We start from the raw sequence: 23,124 nt of genomic DNA on the forward strand, positions 1-23,124 counted from the left end.
TGCAGATCAATGCTCATGTTGTTGATCACTGGATTGTTTGGTCCAGACTCGATTACTTACAGGCTGCCGCCATATAGCTGTAATATTGCTGAGTGCAGCGTAAAACTAAACTCACTCACTCACTCACTCGTATTTCAAAGATTGATGCTCATGCTGTTGATCACTGGATTGTCTGGTCAAGGCTATGTTATTGGAATATTGCGAGTGTGGCGTTAAAAACAAACAAAAACAAACAAAAATAAACAAAGGTTGCTTCAGCTGAAACAGGCATAGTTTTGAGATCCATTGAAATATTTCGATTTTGTTGGCATAAATCTGCTGGATAAGATGACTGCACCTCGGACCTGTGATTACAGGACTGCACGGTACTACCGGTATACCGGTATATCGGAATACGCTTTTTAAACTACACGCATTGCAATATTTTCTCCGAGAACCGGTATATTGGCTGCAAAACATATATGAAGTTTCTGTGATAATCTTTATGGTTTCAATTAAAATCTACACAGATTTCTATTCACAACAGGTGTTTTCCATCGTTAATCAATGGAAAAACTGCATACTGAAATACAGTTAATTGTATAAAAAGGAACACAGTCTCCATGACTATGCGACCTAGTTTTGAGATTGCTGTTATCAGAACCATCCATTATGTTTAGGGATTTATAATGTAGAAAATAGTACTGACATGCACATTAAGTGCTGCTCTCTGTCAAACACTTATGGTCACAATACATCGCAATAGTCTCGCAATACGGGTACCTGTATCGCAATACACTGCAATACAATTTTGATACTAATACACTGCTCTACTTGTCAAACATTGGGTCGTCACATAGAATGCGGTCACTTAAATATGACAGAGACGACCTTTGCTTCTCTTAACTGATTGAGTGAAATTACAATCCGTTACATTGTTATGTTTTTATTTCACAAAGTGTATTTTCTAATAATATTACCAATTTATGTTTTGTTATATAAACGATGGACGAATTCGTAGGACGGTCCCGCTACTGACAAACTATTTCACCATACGCATGCAATCTAACTTATCTCCCCGGAAGCACTTGTGCGCCCTCTTTCCCCTCCACTATTCAAGTCGGTGGTGGTGCATCTTGCTTGGTCGTGTCCTATCGGGCTCATCCAACACCATTGCTGACATCTAGATCGAAAACAAGTTCACTTTAAACAACTACAATGCCTCCCAAATTCGATCCAACCGCTATTCACGAAGGTAGATCCATATATTCCGTTATTTTCAGCTTTCCCCCCTGACTTAGCACTGGCTGTCAGCATCATGGCAGAAGACACGTTGTAAGTAAGGCTGGCGTTATCTGTCATGTCATGTATTTATTTCCACCATAAAACTTTCTGCACGACAAAACAAAATGGTTGAATATTTTGATATGAAGGAATGTTACGAAGATTTTTTTTCTGCTTATCAGTCAAGGCGATGTCCGGGAATGAACAGGTGAACACAACGATAACCATCCAGGGAGAGACTGATCACAGACATGATAGAATGCCTGTTTTATGTTTGGAAACGAATATTAAGATTGTAATGAAAGGACAGGAATTGACAATCGGGCCAAAGATTTAGAATGTTGGTTATCTCAACACTGTCCTAGTTCTCAGTGTTCACGATGGTGTTTCAAAGGAACAAGATATTGGGTCGTGTAAGTTTCAGATGTCTGTCTGACTCACTGAAAATTCACAGGACCCACAGAAGAAAGTTCAAACAAACCTTCCAGATTTGACATTTCTTGTTATTGGCTTTGAAATTATTTCATAACAGCAAACAAGTGTCGCATGCCGCAAACAGCAACTTCACACGAAGACATTGTGAAATATCCATTTACTCACTGGGGGTTGGTGATTTCAATCTGACCACTGGTGAATCTGCCAGAGGGGTCAGACGATATATTCGTGAACACTGAGTTCTCTAAATTACTAAATAGTCACGTGCAGAAAAATTACAAGATTTGACTCCCACCAAAAATACATTATTGGAGCTTTTGGTGACATGAATTGTTTCTTGAATTAAAATGTCTGATCACTACAGTGTTTGAAATTGTACATACGCTTTTGGCATTACAAAACTGCCATGGCATGTGAAAAATTGTGTCAAGTTGTTTGAATAATAGTTATGTGGGCGGCTGGGCAACCAGGGTGTAAGCATTTTGGTTTTGTTTTTAAAGATACCACTTTCTGACTTACTCTTAGTTAACAAGTTTGTTACTGTCAATGTTGATTACAACTTGGTGACACATACACCGTTCTGAGTTGAACACATAAACGGTTAGTGGATCTGATAGGTGATATGGTGAAGATTCTTCAAAGACAATTTGGTTAGCTAACTGTTTAAAGATTTGGTGGGTTACTGTTGGGAACAGTTTTGTTTTGATGGAAAAGCTAAATGAAAACCATTTCAGAGGTAGATCTGATCATTTGGGTTGATTTTTCAGGAGAAATCAAAATCATCTGTTTCAGTATGTGTGAGGGCTGTAGGTGGAGAAGTTCCAGCAACCTCCTCGCTTGCCCCCAAGATCGGTCCCCTGGGTCTGGTAGGTTTTATCTTCCTCGAGTTTTAATTTAGGTGTTGAGGTTAAAGGACACATATCCAGATTTATGCCCAATCATGTATGTTAAGTCTGCATCTGAGGCATGCTGTGTTTAGAAAATGAACATAGTCTATTTCACCAGGTGCAATATCAACTATTAAGTCTTAGGCAGTGGGTCATTGTTGATATCACTGTCACCTAACTTGATAACATCTTATAGTCAAGTAGCTGGATTTTGGAGAAATGGTTAAATCTTTTCAGAAAATTTGTTCTAAATTGCCTGTCACCATATGAGGAATGTGTCCTGTCTTTTTGTAAGGAGTGTCCTCATTACTGTAATCAAACTGTCTTGAAACACTGCTCAAAATGAAAAGATAAACACTATGTCCACTTACAACTCAATAAACTTATTTTAAAATGAATACACTTCATTTACATTTGTACCCATCTTCAGAGATAGCAATTTCCTGTGAATTTGTGGGAATCTGTTTATTTAAATGCATATCAATTGATCATGGGCCTGTTTGGGATCCTGTGGCCCCCTGATCCCAAGCTGATTTTCAGTTGAAGTCCCATTCACCTGTTCCCATCCCAGCATCCTGGACTGGTGATTGCCAGGAAGCAGGTTCTTTGTTTTGTGTGCATGACTTTTGAAGACAGATTCTTGCACTGTTGTTAGACAAAATACGAGAATATGTATTGAAATGAAATGAAATATCACAACAAAAAGAATTTTTAACCACAGTTTGTCACTGTTGCACCTACCAATTTCTGAAATGGCACTCAAAGATTTTTGGAAGTACCTCTTTACATCAAGAGTTGTCAGTTCTTATTCTGTTGCGGTTGGAAAGCATTTGAACTGCTGTTAATTTGTCTCTCTTGAATTCAGTCCCCCAAGAAGATTGGTGATGACATTGCTAAGAACACGACCGAGTGGAAAGGCCTGAAGATCACCGTGAAACTGATTATCCAGAACAGACAGGCCAAGGTTGAGGTCGTACCCAGTGCTGCCTCCCTCGTCATCAAGGCCCTCAAGGAGCCCCCAAGGGACAGGAAGAAGGTGAAACACGGTAAGTATGCTTTACTGCAGTCAACTAGACCTCCCCAGAAGATGCTTGTTATAACTGGTTAAAGCAGCATGTACACATCTCGAGGCAAGTGGCAGAATCAGATATTTAGACTTCATGTCACAGTCTCCCAGTTAAGCATGCACCTTGCTCGTGTCAGTAATGGGATTGTCTAGAACAGATCGGATATTAGCTGACTTTCAGTAAATGGAAGATACTAGATTGAACATTGAATCGAAATGCATGTCTTTTGAAGCAAGAAAGTTATGTCATTGTACTATGTGCTGATAAACCATTTTATTCAAATAGTATTCCTGATGTGTTCTGGAATGCTCATTTAATGAAACGTGAGAAAAGTGCAATAAACAGGGAATCTTGTGATGACCAGCAAATACATTTGTATGCGTCATCTTTGTCTTTGTACGTGGAATCTGATTATTGATGCATCAACTTGTCTTCCAGTGAAGCACTCTGGCAACATCACAATGGATGATGTCTTCAAGATAGCCAGACAGATGAGGCCAAGGAGTATGGCAAAGGCTTTCTCAGGGACTGTCAAAGAAATTCTGGGTATGAAGGAACCATATTTGAAGCGATTGTGATGGAGTAGGCTGTTGCTATATGTATTCTGGCTCTGTTACCTGGGTCTGGCCACCAGGAGATGTGATTGCCTTCATTTTTACCTGGATTAGTAATGGTGCTGGACAATTCACTCAGAAATATGGTTTTCGTTTTGTATGGCACTGGAGTGGTGGGGTGGCAGTAGTTTAATTGCTGTCAAGCTGAAGCCATAGGTACAATGTGTGAAGCCCATTTCTGGTTCTGTGATATCGCTGAAAATGGTGTAAAAATCATTTGTGTGTACGGAGATGTTATTCAAAAAGACCGTTTAACTTGGGAGAGTAAACTCACTTGTGAGAAAAAAATCAAATGATGGATAATTGAAGAGTCTTGTCTTGAATGTGTGTTTATATATTTCAGGAACCTGTCAGTCAGTTGGGTGCACTGTTGAGAGAAGTCATCCACACACTATCATTGAGAAGATTGACAGTGGAGAAATTGAAACCCCAGAGGTATGTAAAATAGTACAAACCATCATGACATTGTTTAAAGTGGGTTTGATTTCCAACATGGGTTAAAGATGAAACCCCATTTATGGTGAAAGTTACTTTGAAAAAAAAAATGGTGGTGTAAAACAATACTCGCTTGTAATGGTTTGTATGTGTTTTCACTCTGCTCAGGTTGTGTTTCGATTTTACACCAGAAGGGCATCTTTTCATGCATTGTCCTCTTTCTGTTGCAGGAATAAACTGGTTGCAGGATGGATGTGTTGAAATAAATTTTATGCATCCAGTATGTGTTTAGTTTTATATTTTGGAGTCTGTGAGCTGCTTTACAAATGACGAAAGTGATGTCTCATGACAGGCACCATAGACATACTGTGGAACCCAAACCTGTAGGCAGGCATATTAACCAATGGTCAACATATCTTGCCATATGACCATGGTACGACTACATTTAATTTAGAATTAGTCTATTGGCATCTCATCGGCCCCCTTGAATACAGTTTAACTCAAACAGTGTTACCAAATCTGAGGTTTTTGCAGTATGTTTGTCCTAACAGAAGAAATTATTTAACAATCGGTCATTAAAACATCGACAGTTCACTGTTCATGAGGGAGCAGTGCATTGAAGGATCAAGATGACATGGTACAAACACCCGACTTCCTCTGCCTGCATTTCTCACTACAAATTGTGAACTGTCAGTATTTCAATGATAGTTTGTGGAACAACTTTACTTTCAGGACAAAAACTTTGGAAAAATCTCAGTATGTTTTTATTATGAAAGCATATCATTGTTTTTAGTTTTCAAGTAAGGTGTTGCAATTCATTGGTCAGCTTCGGAGCCGAACGGACTATAGTTGCCTATACTTCATGACAGACAAGGCTTTATGAATATATTCTTTTATTAACTTTGTCAAAAGACTAGCATGCTTGCACTATTCCCATGTAAATGATCTCCAAGTAATCAGAAAATGTACCCAAGTTTGCAAATGAGCACTTTCTGTGATGTCTTCAGCAGATTTGTATTAAGTGTGGGGTTCTCAATACCAACCTTCAAACATGGACCTGAATGTTTATGCACCATATTCTGTCCCCAAAAATGACTTGAAAAGATCTGATACGCATGGCAGTAACACTGAACTGTATCTGTCAAAAATGTTTACCATCTTGGAGCAAGTCATTCCAATGTACCTGATGAAAGATTTCCAATCAAACTTTCCTGTATTTGCTGTTGGCAAAATTGCCTTCTGATTGCATTGCAGAAACATCTGTAAGTTTGTAGAGAACTTCCCTTCAGTCATATACCATGTTGAATGCACGAGTAGACTATAGCAGAGCTCAAATCTGTTCCAGGTTGTTAAATTCATGGCTCAACAGCTTTCTCCTTTCATGACTTGGTTCTATTGATATTGACAAAAATGCTGTCATGTCTGTTGATGTAACCTTAGAGCCCCTTGTACTATTCTGAAGGTGCAGAAAGTCTTGTAATGTTGACATTCCTTCGTACTACATGACCAGGATTAACTCTACACATTTGTAAATGGTCATGTGCATTCATCCTGTGCATACACTGTACCCCTAAATGGGATCAAACATACATCTTTCCTCGATGTATGTACACATCTATATGTACAATCACCAAACAAACAAGTCTTGCACAGTTGTAGGATGTAAAACGTCTCCACTAAATCATGCTACACGAAATAGGCAGCAAGCTGAGCCATCTTGTCTTTTGGTTTTCCTCGTCCTCGACCCCTGCCACGCCCACGACCTCCTCTTCCCCGGCCCCCGCGTCCTCTGCCACCATGCCCACGACGGTTTGACAGATTGATGGCATAATGTTTCTCTATGAGTGACTTGAACACAGTATCACAGAAAACACACCCTGTGTGCTCTTCATCACCATTGGGGAAAGGAGACTTGCTCTGAAAACCAAAGAGAACAAAATGCTAGATTCACATGATCCTGTCCTGTTGAAATGTCTGCAAGGAATATGAACAGAACCTCTGTGAAATGATAAGGTTTGCAACCTGATGAAAGAGAGTTCAAGTAATACACGAATGACCTCTTACTGATGAAATAATAGTACCTTGTATCCTAATGCAAGATGAAATGTTGACCAGAGTAAGTGCTACAGCATTTATTGAGTCAATTACGTTATGTCCCCAAACCTGATGAAATGTTCATCATGCGTAAGTGCAGAAAAATTTATTGAGTCAATTATGGTATGGCCCAATACCTTGTAAAATGATGACAAGAAGTATTGAAGGGACATTTCCTTAAGTCTGATGCACTGTGGTATGATGATATTTTCTGCTATGAAGCATTTCCAAGACTGAATCTATACATCAATATTTTACCTTGTACTGCACAACAACAGTATTAGCTCCACAGTCATCACAGGTGTCTTCACCGATGGTAATCTTCGAAGCATTGTCAAAGAAGTTGATCACTACGCTACACCTAAATCAAAACAAACATGTGGCAGTCTGTAAACAAGAAGAGTCTTCACTGTCCCCTGCTATGGCAAAATATTCTTCATGATTGTCTATAGTAATGATTATGTCAAACGTTTTGGTGTGTATATGGCCAATATGGAGAGTACTGAAAGGTTTCAAAATTCTGATCCACAAAGGAAGCATTACCACCAAATTCAGTTGAAGCCAAAAAAAACCCCCATTGTATTCAGAAATCCAACACTATTAAATGGTAAGAGTTCGCCTCTAGACCTACCAGTGTGCGAAATTTGGTGTAGAAACTGAAGAGTTTTTAAGTTCTGCTCCGGAAAAGCACTACCACCAATTTCAGTTAGTCTGTGTTGCCATGGAAACTAAAAAAATATTTTATTTAGAAATCCATAACTACCAAAAAGTACAGTAGACTACCAGATCTGTCTAGTTATCAAGTTTGGTAAGGAAACATTGCATGGTTTTGGTTTTGAAGTTCTGCACAAGGAAAGAAAAGTGAATCAGTGTAAGTCCAACCTGTTGCCATGGACCAGTGTATGAAATAGCGTCTGCCGGCGACCTGCTTCTAACTAGTTACATGTCAGGCTTACAACTATTTTATAGCCAGCCCTATGGACCAATACTTTTCCTAAGGGTATGTATTTGATTATGTCAATGACTACTGGAAATAATTTGAAAACGATTTTCAACTGTGGTAGGGCTGGTTACAGAGTTTCATACACTGCATGGACACACTAAAAACCTGTTTTATTCATAAATCCCAAATTACCAAAAGGCAGTTACTGTTACGTAGCTTCACGACATGATCATGTAATTATCCATCATTGAAATGTTTACATGTATAATACATGCTCTCAGTCCTACTTCATCCAACCCTCCGGTCTTGGGTCATATTTGGGGGATATTAAACTTGTAGGAAAATGGTGGTCATCTGCTGAAGTGCTAGCAAAATCAATAGATAATTTATCACACGCATCTTTGTGGGTTCGGTGTCTGGGAGGTAGAGCATCCGTTTAATAACCGGCAGCTCCATTCCTGCTAGGGAAAACACCTGTACCTTAAACTGGATCTTTGTCGATATTTATCAGTTGATTTCAAACACTCACAGATCATGTGAATTTGAATGTTGATGTTGGTAAAGAGTTAGGAAAATGTAAATCCTGGGAAGAGGTCTTACAAAAAGTAGAACTGTGAAATAGGATTTACTGAGAAAAGTAAAACCTGGGCTCAAACAAAAAACCCAAATGAGGTGAATATGGGAAAATAAGCCATGTCTAACATAAAGTGAGACACAACCTTCAGGTTTATATTTTAATTTACTCACTTGTTACAAGCCATCCTCCACTTGGGTCCAGACGTTTGGTCCAAGACAAGGATGCCATATTCACACTCCACACATTCTGAGATTCCGGTCTGTGACAGGGAGTGTTGGCAGGACGGATGTGTACATTCGTTACAACCCATACCCTTCTTCATGTTCTTGAAGGGAGGGTGGTTGTAGCAGTACGGACACAATGGATAACTCTGCAACACAAAAATAATTAAAGTCTTTATGGTTTCTTTCAGTCTTGCTGAAAACAGATCTCAGGGCTCCTACACAATACATAAAATGTTAGCGTTCACAACCACATCAGATCTTAAACCGTAACCTTCATCTCAGATCTTAGCACTCATAATGACTTCATTAGATGTTACTGCAGGCATCTGAGGTATCCCATTTCAGATCTGGTTAGAATTACCTTTGCAATCACTGACCCACCTATAATCCTTTACTAATGTTACCTGAGTGACGTACAATCACCTTAGCACTTTGTGAAAGGAGGCCACCCTTACTGGCACAAGCTGCAAACTGGTGCTTTCCATGGAAATGTCAAGACTGAGATTGTATGATGTTAATTCCTGCAAGCTATGGGAAGTTATAATGGCCACTGAAAAGGTCCTATGCTAACCATTTGGAGGTTGCATGACACATTTTGTACTTTAATAATATCAGCAGGTATGCTCTCATTGATCAGGTGAAAAGGAAAACTGACCTTCAATGGAAGGTCCTAAGATCTATGTGTCATGTCAGCAAACACTAAGATTTGATTTTAATGAACATTTTTGGAACATTCCAGCTATTCATAATAATAGTCTCTGACTAATATCTTGACACTTTAACCAGACAGTGAATTCATGAGAAAGTATACAAACTGTCAGTGTTAGGTATGATGACACACATTCAAACAATTCGCTCAGCCTGACCTGATACCCTCTATTGCCTCTTTCCACAAGTAATTGAGTTTTACTGTTTCACATCCTCACTTGGGGAGGCAAAAATCAACAACAGAACAATACTATCCATAAAACATGACTGATCTGCAGACAAGATTCAGTGAGTTAACTTTGCAATATTCCATCAATATCATGTCGGGGAACAAAAGATATAGACTTCACATATTGTCCTCATGTGGAGAATCAAACCGTGTCTTTGGCGTGATGAATGGTCGCTTTAACCACTAGGCTACCCCACTGACACAGCAGATGAGAAGATTAAAGGATGTACAATATATGTACTGACTTTGCCCTTGGCACCAGTTGTCCACAACACCAGCTCGTAGTCATCTAGCGGACACCGGAGTTCCTTGTAGAGCTTGATGTTGCCGTTCTGCGGCAGGGAATATGTCTCGTCGCACGTGGAACAGTGGAGACGGGAAGGTTTTGCCTGCACATATTTCATGTAGCGTCGACATTTACCACACCTGAAAATCACTTGTGTGTTAGTCAAAATATCTTCACAGATTATGATGAGGTTATTGGAGAAACAAACTGTTTTGAATATTACAAAGCAACATATTTTATCTGTGGGATTACGCTTTTTCAGTAAAGAAAAGATAATAGTACTTTTTCATGGCCCATCTATGATTCGTTGCAAATTGGCAAGGCTCGCACAGCCAAAAACAATGAATGACAACATCAGTTTGATAGTGGTCAAACATAACATGTTATGTTTGGGATAAACCTTTCATACTAAAGTACAGATTCTAGAACTATTGGGGGGCTGAGATACATTTACCACTTTCTAAACCTCACTGTGTATTCATACTTGTCACAGTATTTGTAAAATATAATGAGTTGAGTTTAATGTGGGTGGAAAGGTCTTGGACATACACCACTTTGGGTTAAATCCCTCAATATGTACATGATGCTGACATCTAGCATCATTAACTGGGAGAAGATTAAGATAATAGGTTCCGGGCACGCACAAGAGAGGTAACTCTGCACACAACTTGGCCACCTGAAACCTCTGCATTTGCATGTGTCCCACAGTAAAAATGTCTTTCCAATCAGAACATACCTTGACAGAGGTCGACCACTGTCGGCCAGGGATGAGAAAGTGACCTCAAACAGCTCATCCATACCGTTGATATTCTCAACAAAGTATCGGAACTTCCTGTGAAATATGTCCAAGCCATGCTGCTTGACTGCGTAGAAGTCTGCCTTGCCATGAGCAATGAGGTTCAGTTGTTGTTCCACAGCTGATCTCATAGTCGGTAGCACAAGGTCAGCATCAATCTAAAATAATGGAACCTTGTACCCTTTACTGTCATCCATGCTACATAACGTCATTGGTACTGACGGTACAATTTCATGGGCTTGTAATGTGTCATAAAATTGGCTCCTCGTCATAAAGACAATGTCACGCATTCTCCCAATCAATATGTCATCATTACAAGGTTGCCATCTCCATAATGTCACCATGACATAATTTCACTTTGCCACCTTGGATGCACACTTCAACATTACGTAAAACAAAAACATTAATCTAATGACTGGATGACATAATATCATCAACATAATGCCAGTCTGTCACGTTATCACCATAATCCCACCATGTCATGTCATCAACATAATGCCATCCCATCATGTCATCACAATATTGCCATCCCACCATGTGATCAACAGAATGCCACCCTGTCATGTTATCGCCATAATGCCATCTTGTCATGTTATTACTGTAATGCCATCTGTCATGTCATACCATAATGCCACAATGTCAAGTTATCACCATTATGTCATCCCAACATTGCCATCCCGTCATGTTATCAACATAATGCCACAATGTCAAGTTATCACCATTATGTCATCCCATCATGTCATCACCATAATGCCATGTCATCATGTCATCACAACATTGCCGTCCCATCATGTCATCAGCATAATGCCACAATGTCAAGTTATCACCATAATGCAATCCTGTCATGTCATCACCATAATGCTACCCTGTCGTGTCATCACAACAATGCCATCCTGGGATCATTTGTCATCACCATAACGCCACCCCATTATGTCATCACAATAATGCCATCATGGGATAATGTCAAGTCATCACCATAAATTGAGTGTCAAAATGTCATCATCACTACAATACAACCCTGTCAATATGATGATAGTCCAAATTCAGGATTTATAACAGTATTCTACTAGAAGAAGGATATTTGCAGTAAATATCCCATGGTGTAGATCTTCAGAAACACCTACCTTTTGGTATCCATGCACCAGCACAATGCCAAGAGGGGTGGGCTTCAATTTACGTCCGGCGATAATGTTGACGTAGTTCCTCTCACAAATGTTGTTGATATGGACGGGGATGCTGGCGTCAGTGCCAATACCATGCTTCTCCATCAGAGTGATCAGCTCACTCTCTGTCAGGTAGTCAGGGGGTGAGGTTTGTCGCTCGTTAAGCTTTACCTGTAATCACAGGTACATCCCAGGTAAGTAAGTGAGTTAGGTTTTATGCTGCTTTTAACTAAAGTCCACCAATATCATGGCAGGGGACTCTAGAAATGTGCTTGTGGCGAATTGAACCTGGGTTTTCAGCAAGACAAGCGAAGCTTTAACCACTCGGCTACCCCACTGTCCCTCTTCCCAGTGCTCTACTCTGAAAGGGATGTGAAGGGGATCCTGGAAGCCATTAAGTCTGGACCAAACAATCCAGTGATTCATATGACCATCGCTCTACATGTTTGGGGATGTGCTGACATGCATCAACAAGTAAGTGAGCCTGACCACTGGACATTGTTTGTCAACTCTAAAGACAAGCATGGTTTACTAGAAACCAATTCTAATCTGGATCTACATGATGAAATCGACAAGTGAATGTGACTTTAGTCTTACACCTCACTCAGCAATATTCCAACCATAAGGCAGTGGTCTGCAAAGCAGCGGAGTCTGGGTCAGACAATCCAGTGATCGACAGCATGAACACTGATCTGTGCAGTGGAGAACGAATGACATGTGAATCTGACCGCCTGATCCCATTAGTCGCCTCTTACAACAAGCATGGGTTACTGAAGGCCAATATTCTAACCCGGACGTTCACAGGTATCAAATCCACAAGCTATTCCTGCATATGGCTATGCCAGGCCTTAAGATTAACAACAGCTTAAATTGGTTTTTGAGGCCATTCTTCCAAATGTTTCCAAAAAACGATTTACTGTCATGCATTTTTGAGGTGTTTGTGTAAATCATGAAATCTCAACAACTCACTTCTTTGAAAGGGAGCATTTGATCACGGTGAAACCGTGGCATTTCCTCGTCACTGGTAATGGCCTGCCATGTCATGACCTCTGTGAAACCGGGGTCCAGCAACGTTTTGCCAGCACATGAAAACAACTCAGCACCAATCTCAAATGATACTGTAGTTTGTAAGTATGTACAGTCAGGAGACACCTGAAATAGAAGGTTGAACCTGAGGAAGGCCTATCTGTATTTCTGAACAATCGTCAAGACACAATTACAAAATAGCTGAGACTTCACGCAGTTGTTTCAACAGCTGAATATCTATAACGACCTAATGTGTTAATCAGAATTTGGTTTCTACTGCGCTACTGTGGTGGTTTGTACAAAAAAATCAAATGCGGATGTAAAATTCAGTGATCGATATCACAAAGTTCAATGTACATTATTACGATACTGACACATGCACTGACCACCCTGCAATGCCCCAGACTCGATAGCTCTACTTCAAAGAAAGTGTCTCTATTTCACAGATGGCAGCTGAGGCGACCTACATTCCATTTCTCAACTCACAGTTGCAATAAAATGTCTTGTGATGTAGTCATAGAGTCTCCAGGCATCATGCTCCAGCTCTGAGTTTGTTGCAGACCTCATAGGGGTAATTGGGGGATGGTCACCAGCATCTGTACCTTTCCTGTCAACAAATATTAGTGAGTGAGTGGGTGGATGAGTGAGTGGGTGGATGAGTGAGTGAGTGAGTGAGATGCTTTCAGCAAAATCACAGAAGTAGGCCCCTAGAAATGGGCTTCACAAATTGTAACCATTTGGGGAATCAAATCCAGACCTTCGATGTGACGAGCAAACGCTTTAATCAATGGGCTACCCAACCCCTCGAACAAATAGGAGAGAACTGATAAAATATGATACATCAACACAAAAGCTCAACTGTGATGGTCTTTATAACGGAAGCCTTGGATTTGGTGCTACAATCTATATCAGTGAAACAAGTGGATTGAAAATATCATCAGGAATTTTCTGATCTGATTTTTCATTGATTATAAACAGTACATAATGTAGGTAAACTTACTTTGGTCTCTGAATGCCTTTGTTCAGCAGGTCACGGACGAAGTTCCCCCAGTCTGGGTGGGACTGCTGCTGCCTCAAGGTGCCCCTGAAACACAAGTTGTCGTGGAGTTACTGGACCAGCGTGTCATCATTCTCTTGTTTTGACTAAATGTATTTATTAGTAATTGACAATTTACAGTGAAAGGCAACAGAGCCAGGAAAACTTTGTTTGACAAAATGTAAACAGCATTTTTTAAAAGCAAAACCAGGACTAAATTTAGGTAATTCCTGAGCTTCTTATATTCATGGTTTTCATTAATATTCAACCAACCAATCAAACACTGACATAAAGGAAGGACAAGGGAGGTAACTCTACAAACCAAATATACTGCCAGCTTAAAATAACGCGAAAAAATCCTTTCCGTCAATCCAATTGTTTTTGTCAGGCTTTCTTTAGCACATCAGTCTGTTTTCAGTATTGAATTTATCACCAACTCCATCACAATATATAAAACAGGCCACAATAGGGCTGATACTACCAACTAAAGTTTGTGGCTGGTGTGGGTGTTACACATTCTGATTGATATGTTATGCCTAGTGGTGTAAACAGAAATCAAGGGAAACAAATCAATACAGATGATTGTTCCTCTGCCTATAATATCTGATGAAATCAGAACAAACTCCTACTTGAGATCAAAGTTTTCTGGGTAGTGTGTTGTCTCGGTCCTGGGGTAGCTGATATAACCCTGGGTGTAGAGACGTTCTGCTATCTGCATCACATGGTGGGGCCCCATACCTAGCAGCAAGAAGATGTGCAAGAAATATGTTAAGGCATGAGATAACCATGGTAAAATATTTCATTACATACCAAAGGAAACTCAAAGTGACATTTTTGGCAGTACAGTAGAATACTTTTATAACGAACACGGATATAACAAACTGACGGCTGTAGCGAACTGTTTTAAAAGTCCTGAATAAACCACTATATGTTATCATATAAAAAAGTCGTGAATAACAAATTCTCTATAACGAACTTACCGGCTATAGCGAACTGATTAGCAATCCCCGAGCGTCCCAGGTAACACTAATTAACGGTGTGAATAACGAACTGAGCGAACTCAATCAGTGTCATTGCCAGTTAGCGATGCTCACTTTGAAATCCTCGACAGTTCCAGTTAACACTAATTAATGGTGTGAATAGTCCATTGAGCAAATTCAATCAGTGTCAATTAGCGGCGCTCACTTTGAAATCTGACCAATAAGTTAGACGTCAATGACTACCACTTTTGTGTACAAAACACACTCCAGTTTTTACACCCATGTGAAGTTGTAGTTTCCACTATTAACCAATCAGATTGCCGGAGGCCGTAAAGCCCGTCGCTGACGACCTAGTTTTGTATACTTCCGGCACAGCAACTCAGTGTTCAGCGATTTAATAGAAAACGATAAGTGCATCCCCTCAAAAGGCCTGTGTATATGCCTCCCACACACATCAGAAATGTTGACAGAAGCTTTTGATACTCATGAGAATACGATATATTCAATGACGAGTGCGTAGTTACGAGTGACCTGTGTAAGATTACTGACTTTGTAGTGAAAAGAACGTAATATGAACGAATGAATGTACGAATAAACTGAGTAGGAATGTGTTGTACTGTATAGTGTGTTTTACTGTTCTTTCAATGGATTTTTGTGAATCTACGGATATAATGAACTAATTTCAGTGGTCCCTTGGAGTTCGTTATAAAAGTATTTTACTGTATAATGGTGCCCATGGATATTCCCATCAAATTCACTGCCATGAATTTGTACTGCTTGTGATGAAAACATCAACATCAGTGCTAACCTACTGATATGTCATATCTAAATGACCTTCTGATATAACAATCCAAATCAGATTCACTCTATAACAAAACTACCATTGAAGCTGATTGAATGAGATAAAACTGAGTGAATTTCAGAAATATTATGAAAATTCCAAACACGTACTTCTGCTGCCAACCTCATCCCAGACTCACAAAAATCATGCTTCTGGTTTATTTTCTTTGTTGTTTAACACCACACTCAGCAATATTTCAGCAATATGAATGTGGTCTGTAAATAACTGAGCCTGAACTAGACAATCTAGTGATCTGGACAGCATGAGCATTGATCTCTGCATACAATGATGTGTCAAACAAGTCAGCAAGACCACCCAGTCTTTTTAGTTGCCTCTTACAACAAACAACATAATTTCAAAGGGAAAACCCAAAGTGGTGAAATGTTTCTTACCGAGCCCAGAGCTTCCCACTCGGAGCATCTCGACTGTATTGAGGGCCATGGGACGGGCCTTGCTCTTCTCCTTGGTGACAACACTCAGCACCCTGAATATACACAAGGGAGATAACTCACACAGGGGAGAAAACTCAGACACAGTGGGTAGATAACTCGAGACACAAAGGGGAGATAACTCAACATCACTATAAGAACGGTACTATCTTTTACTGCAGGGCAGTGCAAATTACTGTCATGGTAATCTAAACGACAATATGGATGTAATTTTGGTAATTTGACTACTGGATGCACTGACTACCTTGCTCCATCACTGGACTTGATCATGTTGACAAACATCTGTGCCACTTCCTTATCAAATATCCTGACTCGGTCCCACTCCAGCTTCAGGTCCTTCCCATCAGGATGTGTGATCTACAGAAACAGTCAACTCAGTCACCATCACAGGAGTACAAGCTTGGTAAATCTAAGTAGTTCAGATATTTACATACTTACCTCTTATCATCATTACATGCATATGTGCCTTACTCTTTGAAAACAGACTGCAGAAGTCGAGATCAAAAACTTGCTTATCTAACACTTGCCAAGGTGGTTCGTTTGAAGACATTCAGGTGATCAGAAAGATCACCACAGTCTCTCGTGGAAAGGCCATGTGGAAAAGTCATTCCATTCGTTGAGAACAAAGGGTAGAATGCTGATAGCGGGTACGTAGAGATGACTCAGGTGGGCTTCAGACTTGATGATAAACGGTAAGTATGTAAATATCCAAAATGCTTAGATTTTACTCAATTTTTTACTTACCTCTTACCATCATTACATGCATCTTATCTGACAGCACCCCAAGGTGGGAAGTTCTTACCGATGGAGCCGTCAACTCAGTGAGGATAACAGGAGTACAAGCTATCTTCCTACTTGGCAACAATAACAGTTACATAACTATTGACAAAGCAGCTTGAACAGACAGTCGATGATAAGAATCTAAGGTTGGAATACTGAGTATTCCAGATACCTGACATCAGGCTGTTTACATTCATGTCTGTAAATATTCATGTCTTGACAAACCAAACCAGTGACTGACATGATGAGCATCAAACACCAAGTTGATTTGGAATTGTTACCATGGATACAGGCCTGCAAGAATCAATCAATTGTACTCAGTATCATTTCCAATGATAACATTGTATGTGTCAATGTTGGGCAAAAAGCATGACTTAACTCAGTATTTTGAAATAATCTGGGCCCTTATTCTTGAAATGCTTGTAGCCCTAAGAATTCTTAACTTTGATCGTAGCCAATATGTTAAGTATGGGCATAAGAACGTTTGTAGGGCTACAAATGTTTCGAGAATAGTTAGACAGTTACCTGTACATCGATCACCCAGTAGGCCTCAGGCTTGAAGGACAGAATCTTGTCATGTCTCTCTACACAGAAGCCTAGTGTCGGGGTCTGACATGGACCGTAAGAGATCAGAGTGCTGTCCAGATCTCCATACTTTCCCTAGCAATATAACAACATGCACGTCATGGAAACATATCACAATGGCCTGTTTTAAACTACATGTAGACATCTTCCAAAACATTTATCTTTCTACTAACTAATGAAAATTATGTGGTGAATACATGTAACAGATTGTTTCATAATAGCAGACCACCAGAACATAATCAGTTTTCTAAGTGCCAGATGCTATTTCATGGATTTAACGATGAAATGTGGACAAAAACAGTTGTTTTGGAAATTAAAGCTGTATCAAATGTAATGTTTAAGTGAATTTGGCACAAAAATCATAATGTACAACACAAGTTTGTTGAAAGATGGTTGTGCAATATCCCACTAATACTTGTCACTATGAGTTGAGTTGAGTTGAGTTGAGTTGAGTTGAGTTGAGTTGAGGTGAGGTGAGGTGAGGTGAGGTGAGGTGAGGTGAGGTGAGGTGAGGTGAGTTGAGTTGAGGTGAGGTGAGGTAGGGTTTAACATTTAACAAATATTTCAATCATATGATGACGTACATGTGTGTGTATGTGTGGCTGCTTGTACCAGGCCAGACTTAGCTGGTTGTATAGTGCTAAGCCACTGAGATACCATGCCACAGTTAAGCATGAATACCCCACTCAGACACATTATCCTGACTTCAAGCTGACCAGTCCTTGCTGAACCCATTACTGCCAAGCTCTAGTCAGGGACCAACAAGTGCATATTTTAATGTTTTTTTGGTCTGACATCACTGGAGATTGAAACCTCAAACTTCAGCACTCTGGGCACCACTACATCATGAAGGCAGTTGTTTTTGCTACAAAAAGAGCATTTACTGGCTTGTAAACATACCCAGTACTCATTGTTTCTGATATATGTACCAGTCCTCATACGGTTGAAACATAGTCTAAAACACTGACAATAAATATGTGTTGTTGGACTACAGGAGAATGAAACATTAAAGTTCTATCATTTCCAAAAGAAGTTTTGTCCTTACATAGCCTATCAGGGCCACACTTGTGATTGTCTTACCTGAAAGAACTTGGTTTGGAACCTGGTGAAGGCACATCCTATCCTCAAATCTAACTCCTGACGGGCGTCCACAGACAGGGCCTCATTCTTGTTGGGCTCGCCAAGGTTTTGCATGGCTCTCTTGATATCAGTATCTGTGATTGCACTGAACTTGGCTCGGAAAATTTGCTGAAAAGAATGGCAGAGCTTCAGATAAGTTGAGTATTTGAATAATTTTAAAACATTACCCTTGAGCCATTAGTTTGGAGTTCTCGAATTCAAGTATGTATACATAATTTTATAAACTATACCCACAATTGTATTACAGACAACATACCAATGCATCCATTTCTATTTGTCCGTCCAAATTTCTTGATGGATTTTTATTACTACTACTACTACTACTACTACTACTACTACTACTACTACTACTACTACTACTACTACTACTACTACTACTACTACTACTAACTAAATGGGGGATCCAAGTCTGATGTCATCTGTGACTGATGACAAACAACTGAAATTCCTCCATGATCAACCCACCTGCCCATGTGGGGAATTCACACCCTGTCTCCTGTGTACCTGATGAACAACTGAAATTCCCTTGTGATCAACCCACCTGCCCATGTGGGGAATTCAGACCCTATTTCATGTGTGCCTGATGAACAAGTGAAATTCCTCCATGATCAACCCACCTGCCCATGTGGGGAATTCACACCGTCTCCTGTGTACCTGATGAACAACTGAAATTCCCTTGTGATCAACCCACCTGCCCATGTGGGGAATTCATACCCTGTCTCCTGTGTACCTGATGAACAACTGAAATTCCCTTGTGATCAACCCACCTGCCCATGTAGGGAATTCATACCCTGTCTCCTGTGTACCTGATGAACAACTGAAATTCCCTTGTGATCAACCCACCTGCCCATGTAGGGAATTCATACCCTGTCTCCTGTGTACCTGATGAACAACTGAAATTCCTCCATGATCAACCCACCTGCCCATGTGGGGAATTCATACCCTGTCTCCTGTGTACCTGATGAACAACTGAAATTCCCTTGTGATCAACCCACCTGCCCATGTAGGGAATTCATACCCTGTCTCCTGTGTACCTGATGAACAACTGAAATTCCCTTGTGATCAACCCACCTGCCCATGTGGGGAATTCACACCCTGTCTCCTGTGTACCTGATGAACAACTGAAATTCCTCCATGATCAACCCACCTGCCCATGTGGGGAATTCACACCCTGTCTCCTGTGTACCTGATGAACAACTGAAATTCCCTTGTGATCAACCCACCTGCCCATGTGGGGAATTCATACCCTGTCTCCTGTGTACCTGATGAACAACTGAAATTCCTCCATGATCAACCCACCTGCCCATGTGGGGAATTCAGACCCTATTTCCCGTGTGCCTGATGAACAACTGAAATTCACCTGTGATTAACTCACCTGCCCATGAGGGGAATTCAGCCCCTTTCTCCTGTGTGCCTGATAAAGAACTGAAATTCACCTGTGATCAACCTACCTGCCCCAGTGGGGAATTCACCCGTCTCCTGTGAACCTGATAAACAAAAACTTCCCCCTAATCAACTCACCTGACCATGTGGGGAATTCATTCCCTGTATGCTGTGTGCCTGATAAACAACTGAAATTCCCCCTAATCAACTCACCTGCCCATGTGCCCTGTTCATCATGGGTTCCACACAGTCTATAACCTCAAAACAGATGTTCTCGCCTTCCTTGTCACAATCCAGCCAAAGAACAAGATAATCCACCCCCTGGCCCTGAAAAGACAATCACATGGATTATCTTCACATCCAGAACTATTCAAACACATCTAATTCAGATCTTGCTGCTATGTACATATTTGACAACAGACCAAAAGATGTCTGAGGATTCCGGATAGTACTGGTCTTCAGCAACCCATGATTGTCATTAGTGGTGACCGACATGATCGGGTGATCAGGCTGTTGACTTGACTGACAAGTCACTGCATCACAGCTGATGGCAACTATGGATGACAGCTTCTTTTATTTTGTATGATACGATGTTTTGGTATGGATTCACATACTGTTGTCAAGCAAGAATGGTAATGGTATAAGAATCCATACCGAAATGTCGCATCATATACAAGAGAAGGTGTCGTTATCCCTAAATAACGTGAAAAGAGATGCTGGTTTTGTAAATACATGCTCTCTGCATTTCTGTTTGATCCAATCAACAAAACTGAGATAGTGAACAACTGGAAACTCTTGTTCATCCAAGTACAAAGCAGAACTTGAAACTGGGAAAAATGGATGCAGTTTGTTTGGAACCCACAGATATTATAACATGTCATGTGTACAAGTATCACACCTGCCTGTCTGTGTAATTTCATAATGTGACAGAGACAGAACCCAGGTGCATGAGCTAAAAATAAATGTATTCTGTTTATGGTGTATAGCCTGATAGGTGTTAAGTTCAAATTGCATGTGGTCAATGACTGAAGTTGTGTTCTGCATTTTGTCACTAGCACACAGACAGGCAGACACATAGGTGTTAATAATACAGACATTGAGCGTTTTCCGCTGTCACAACACATTTTTCTATGTTTTCATAGACATGTATTAAAACATTTTAGTTTTCAAGCTGCGCAATTTTTAGCTATGACATTAGTATTTACAATGCTACACTTTCTGGAAAACTTGGTTCACACATCTGCATGTATGGGACCAGTATGGGTAACTGAGTGCGATGGCAGTGTTCACGAATAGAGTCTGACCCTCTAACAAATCCAGCAGATTTGCCAATAGTCAGACATAAGTCCCCAACCTGCTGGCCCCAGTGTCTGACTGAATATATCGCAATAACATAGTCTGAAGTTGTTATTTGTGGCATGTGACACTTGTTCACTGTTTATAAATTTATGTTTATAATGTTTATTATTATATAATGTTAATAATTTCAAAGCCAGATGTGAGAAATGTTAAAGTTGTAATGTGTGTTTAATTTTATGCTGTGGTTCCTGTGAATTTTCAGTGGGTCAGACAGGCATCCGACACTTAAAGGACCCAATGTCCTGTTACTTTCAAACCACATTCGTGAACACTGGCAATGGGCTTATAGCAGTAAAAATAATAATAATGGCAAGGTACCTCCTTTCTCAGGAAAGCAGGCATGTGCAGATTTGGTGTGGCCTCCTTCTTCTGGATGGGCGCTTGAAAAAGTTCAACCTGAGAAACAAAACGTGCAATATAGAATGTATGTATGGCTCTTATACTTTATCAGTAGTGCAGAGTCCCTGTGATTTATAAATCAAACAGAAAAAAAAAAACAACTTTAGAAATGAATTCTAATCTGGAGTTTAACCACATGAAAACCGTTATCACATACAGATATAAAACAACTCCCTAGGACTGATATTAACAATTTGATCTGTGATTCCAATGTGAGGCATAAAAGTACTTTTGAAAATGCAAAGCTAAATCACTTTCAGATCTTGCAAAATGCTTCTTTTGTAACTGAACCCACTTTAGGGGCCCAAAAAACTTTGATGACTAACAATCAGGTAATGACATTAAAATTACTGTCAAGGATTCATTGACTTTCGTGCTTAATGAAGCATATTACTGGAACAATTTTGTTCTAAGATTCCAGTTCGCACTGTTGTTACTGACAATAACATGATCCTATCTTTACAAAAAGTTCATTCAAATTGGAGAGCTTATCATACTCTTGTGATCAGAAAGGTGAAACTAACCAAAAAGATAAAGATAAAAGATATCTCAAGCAAATTATGTAGCATGCTTCCACAATTATGATCATGATTATCAGGACATATTGCTAATAATTCATCGAAATTTCCATTCAAAGAAGCGGACTGCCAACATAACTTGACAGGTCTTATTCTGTTCTCCCACCCTTAAGATAAATAACTCTCCCACCCTTAAATTAAATAACAAAGCAAGGAAACAACCCATGTCTGGAATGTTTTGGTAAGTGCAGATTGCTTCGACCTGCAACTCAGATTACACATTGTCACTGTTCCATTTCGATAATATAATACATTTCATCGATAATACTTTACGAGAGCGTACTTTAAAATAACATAGATAACTTATTTCTGTGATGAAATGCTGAAATTGAAGTCCTGACAGGTCAACAATCACATTATTATCACTGATTGTGACTTACCGGATCAACCTTGTCCCAGTTGTTGTACTTTCCCATAAAGTCACAACTCATTACGTGACCACAAACAGACGTCATCTTACAGAATACGGTGTCTCCATTGAATTTGCCTCTGTATTCGTGAACCGAGCAAGCACCATTCATGCCTTTTCTACTGTTCATAGCACCATTTGAGAGAATTTTAGCAAGAGACTGAGCCAGAGATGGCTTTTCTGCTACCATTAAAACAGTTCGCATTTTTGCAACTTAAACGACACCGCTGTACAATAAAATAGCAGTGCAAATACAAACTAAACCGGGGAACACCCAAACTTTCCAGACTTGGACGCCATGTTCTAAATCTCGTTGATGAACAGTACTTCCCGATTTACGACTGTTACATAGAGAGCATATTCACCGTTTTGTATTGCTCATCTTATAATATTTGCTAATATTGCCCATTTTATGATTTATTTGGAAAATAATACACA

At 39.9% G+C, this 23,124-nt stretch overlaps 2 protein-coding genes across 4 annotated transcripts in view; one reads left to right on the top strand and one right to left on the bottom strand.

Annotated features, from left to right (window-relative positions):
* The first annotated feature begins 1,036 nt into the window (after nucleotides 1-1,036).
* Nucleotides 1,037-23,124, top strand: part of LOC137262209 (large ribosomal subunit protein uL11-like) — a 394,062-nt gene continuing 371,974 nt past the window's right edge. For 2 of the 3 annotated variants that reach the window (XM_067800005.1, XM_067800003.1), the window contains exons 1-5: nucleotides 1,037-1,234; nucleotides 2,491-2,564; nucleotides 3,451-3,631; nucleotides 4,091-4,198; nucleotides 4,610-4,705. In XM_067800005.1, coding sequence (XP_067656106.1) covers nucleotides 1,198-1,234; nucleotides 2,491-2,564; nucleotides 3,451-3,631; nucleotides 4,091-4,198; nucleotides 4,610-4,705 — 496 coding nt within the window. In that variant the 5' untranslated portion in view covers nucleotides 1,037-1,197. Of the gene's footprint in view, nucleotides 1,235-2,490; nucleotides 2,565-3,450; nucleotides 3,632-4,090; nucleotides 4,199-4,609; nucleotides 4,706-4,931; nucleotides 4,982-23,124 lie in introns of those variants that run through there. The other variant, XM_067800004.1, reaches the window with a different exon arrangement.
* On the bottom strand, nucleotides 5,450-23,011 carry LOC137261193 (DNA topoisomerase 3-beta-1-like). The gene is made up of 17 exons (XM_067798896.1): nucleotides 22,658-23,011; nucleotides 21,619-21,696; nucleotides 20,155-20,268; nucleotides 18,499-18,666; nucleotides 17,359-17,493; nucleotides 16,298-16,410; nucleotides 15,997-16,088; nucleotides 14,413-14,521; nucleotides 13,748-13,831; nucleotides 13,234-13,354; nucleotides 12,691-12,873; nucleotides 11,683-11,892; nucleotides 10,499-10,716; nucleotides 9,722-9,902; nucleotides 8,486-8,685; nucleotides 7,054-7,156; nucleotides 5,450-6,618 (listed from the first exon to the last, which is right to left on the bottom strand). Exons 1-17 carry the CDS (start codon nucleotides 22,889-22,891, stop codon nucleotides 6,388-6,390), a joined length of 2,574 nt encoding a protein of 857 aa, XP_067654997.1. The 5' UTR covers nucleotides 22,892-23,011; the 3' UTR covers nucleotides 5,450-6,387.

This window comes from Haliotis asinina, chromosome 14 (genome assembly GCF_037392515.1).
Source record: "Haliotis asinina isolate JCU_RB_2024 chromosome 14, JCU_Hal_asi_v2, whole genome shotgun sequence".
Lineage (NCBI taxonomy): Eukaryota > Metazoa > Mollusca > Gastropoda > Lepetellida > Haliotidae > Haliotis > Haliotis asinina.

Bases quoted from the DNA above. Each gene is read 5' to 3' on its own strand.
- LOC137261193 (XM_067798896.1), bottom strand. From the start codon at position 22,891: ATGCGAACTGTTTTAATGGTAGCAGAAAAGCCATCTCTGGCTCAGTCT. The intron at 16,089-16,297 runs GTAGTCAGTGCA...GTGTATATTCAG, and splicing joins AAGTCCAGTGATGGAGCAAG to GGTGCTGAGTGTTGTCACCA. The intron at 12,874-13,233 runs GTGAGTTGAGAA...CTTCTATTTCAG, and splicing joins CAAGACATTTTATTGCAACT to GTGTCTCCTGACTGTACATA.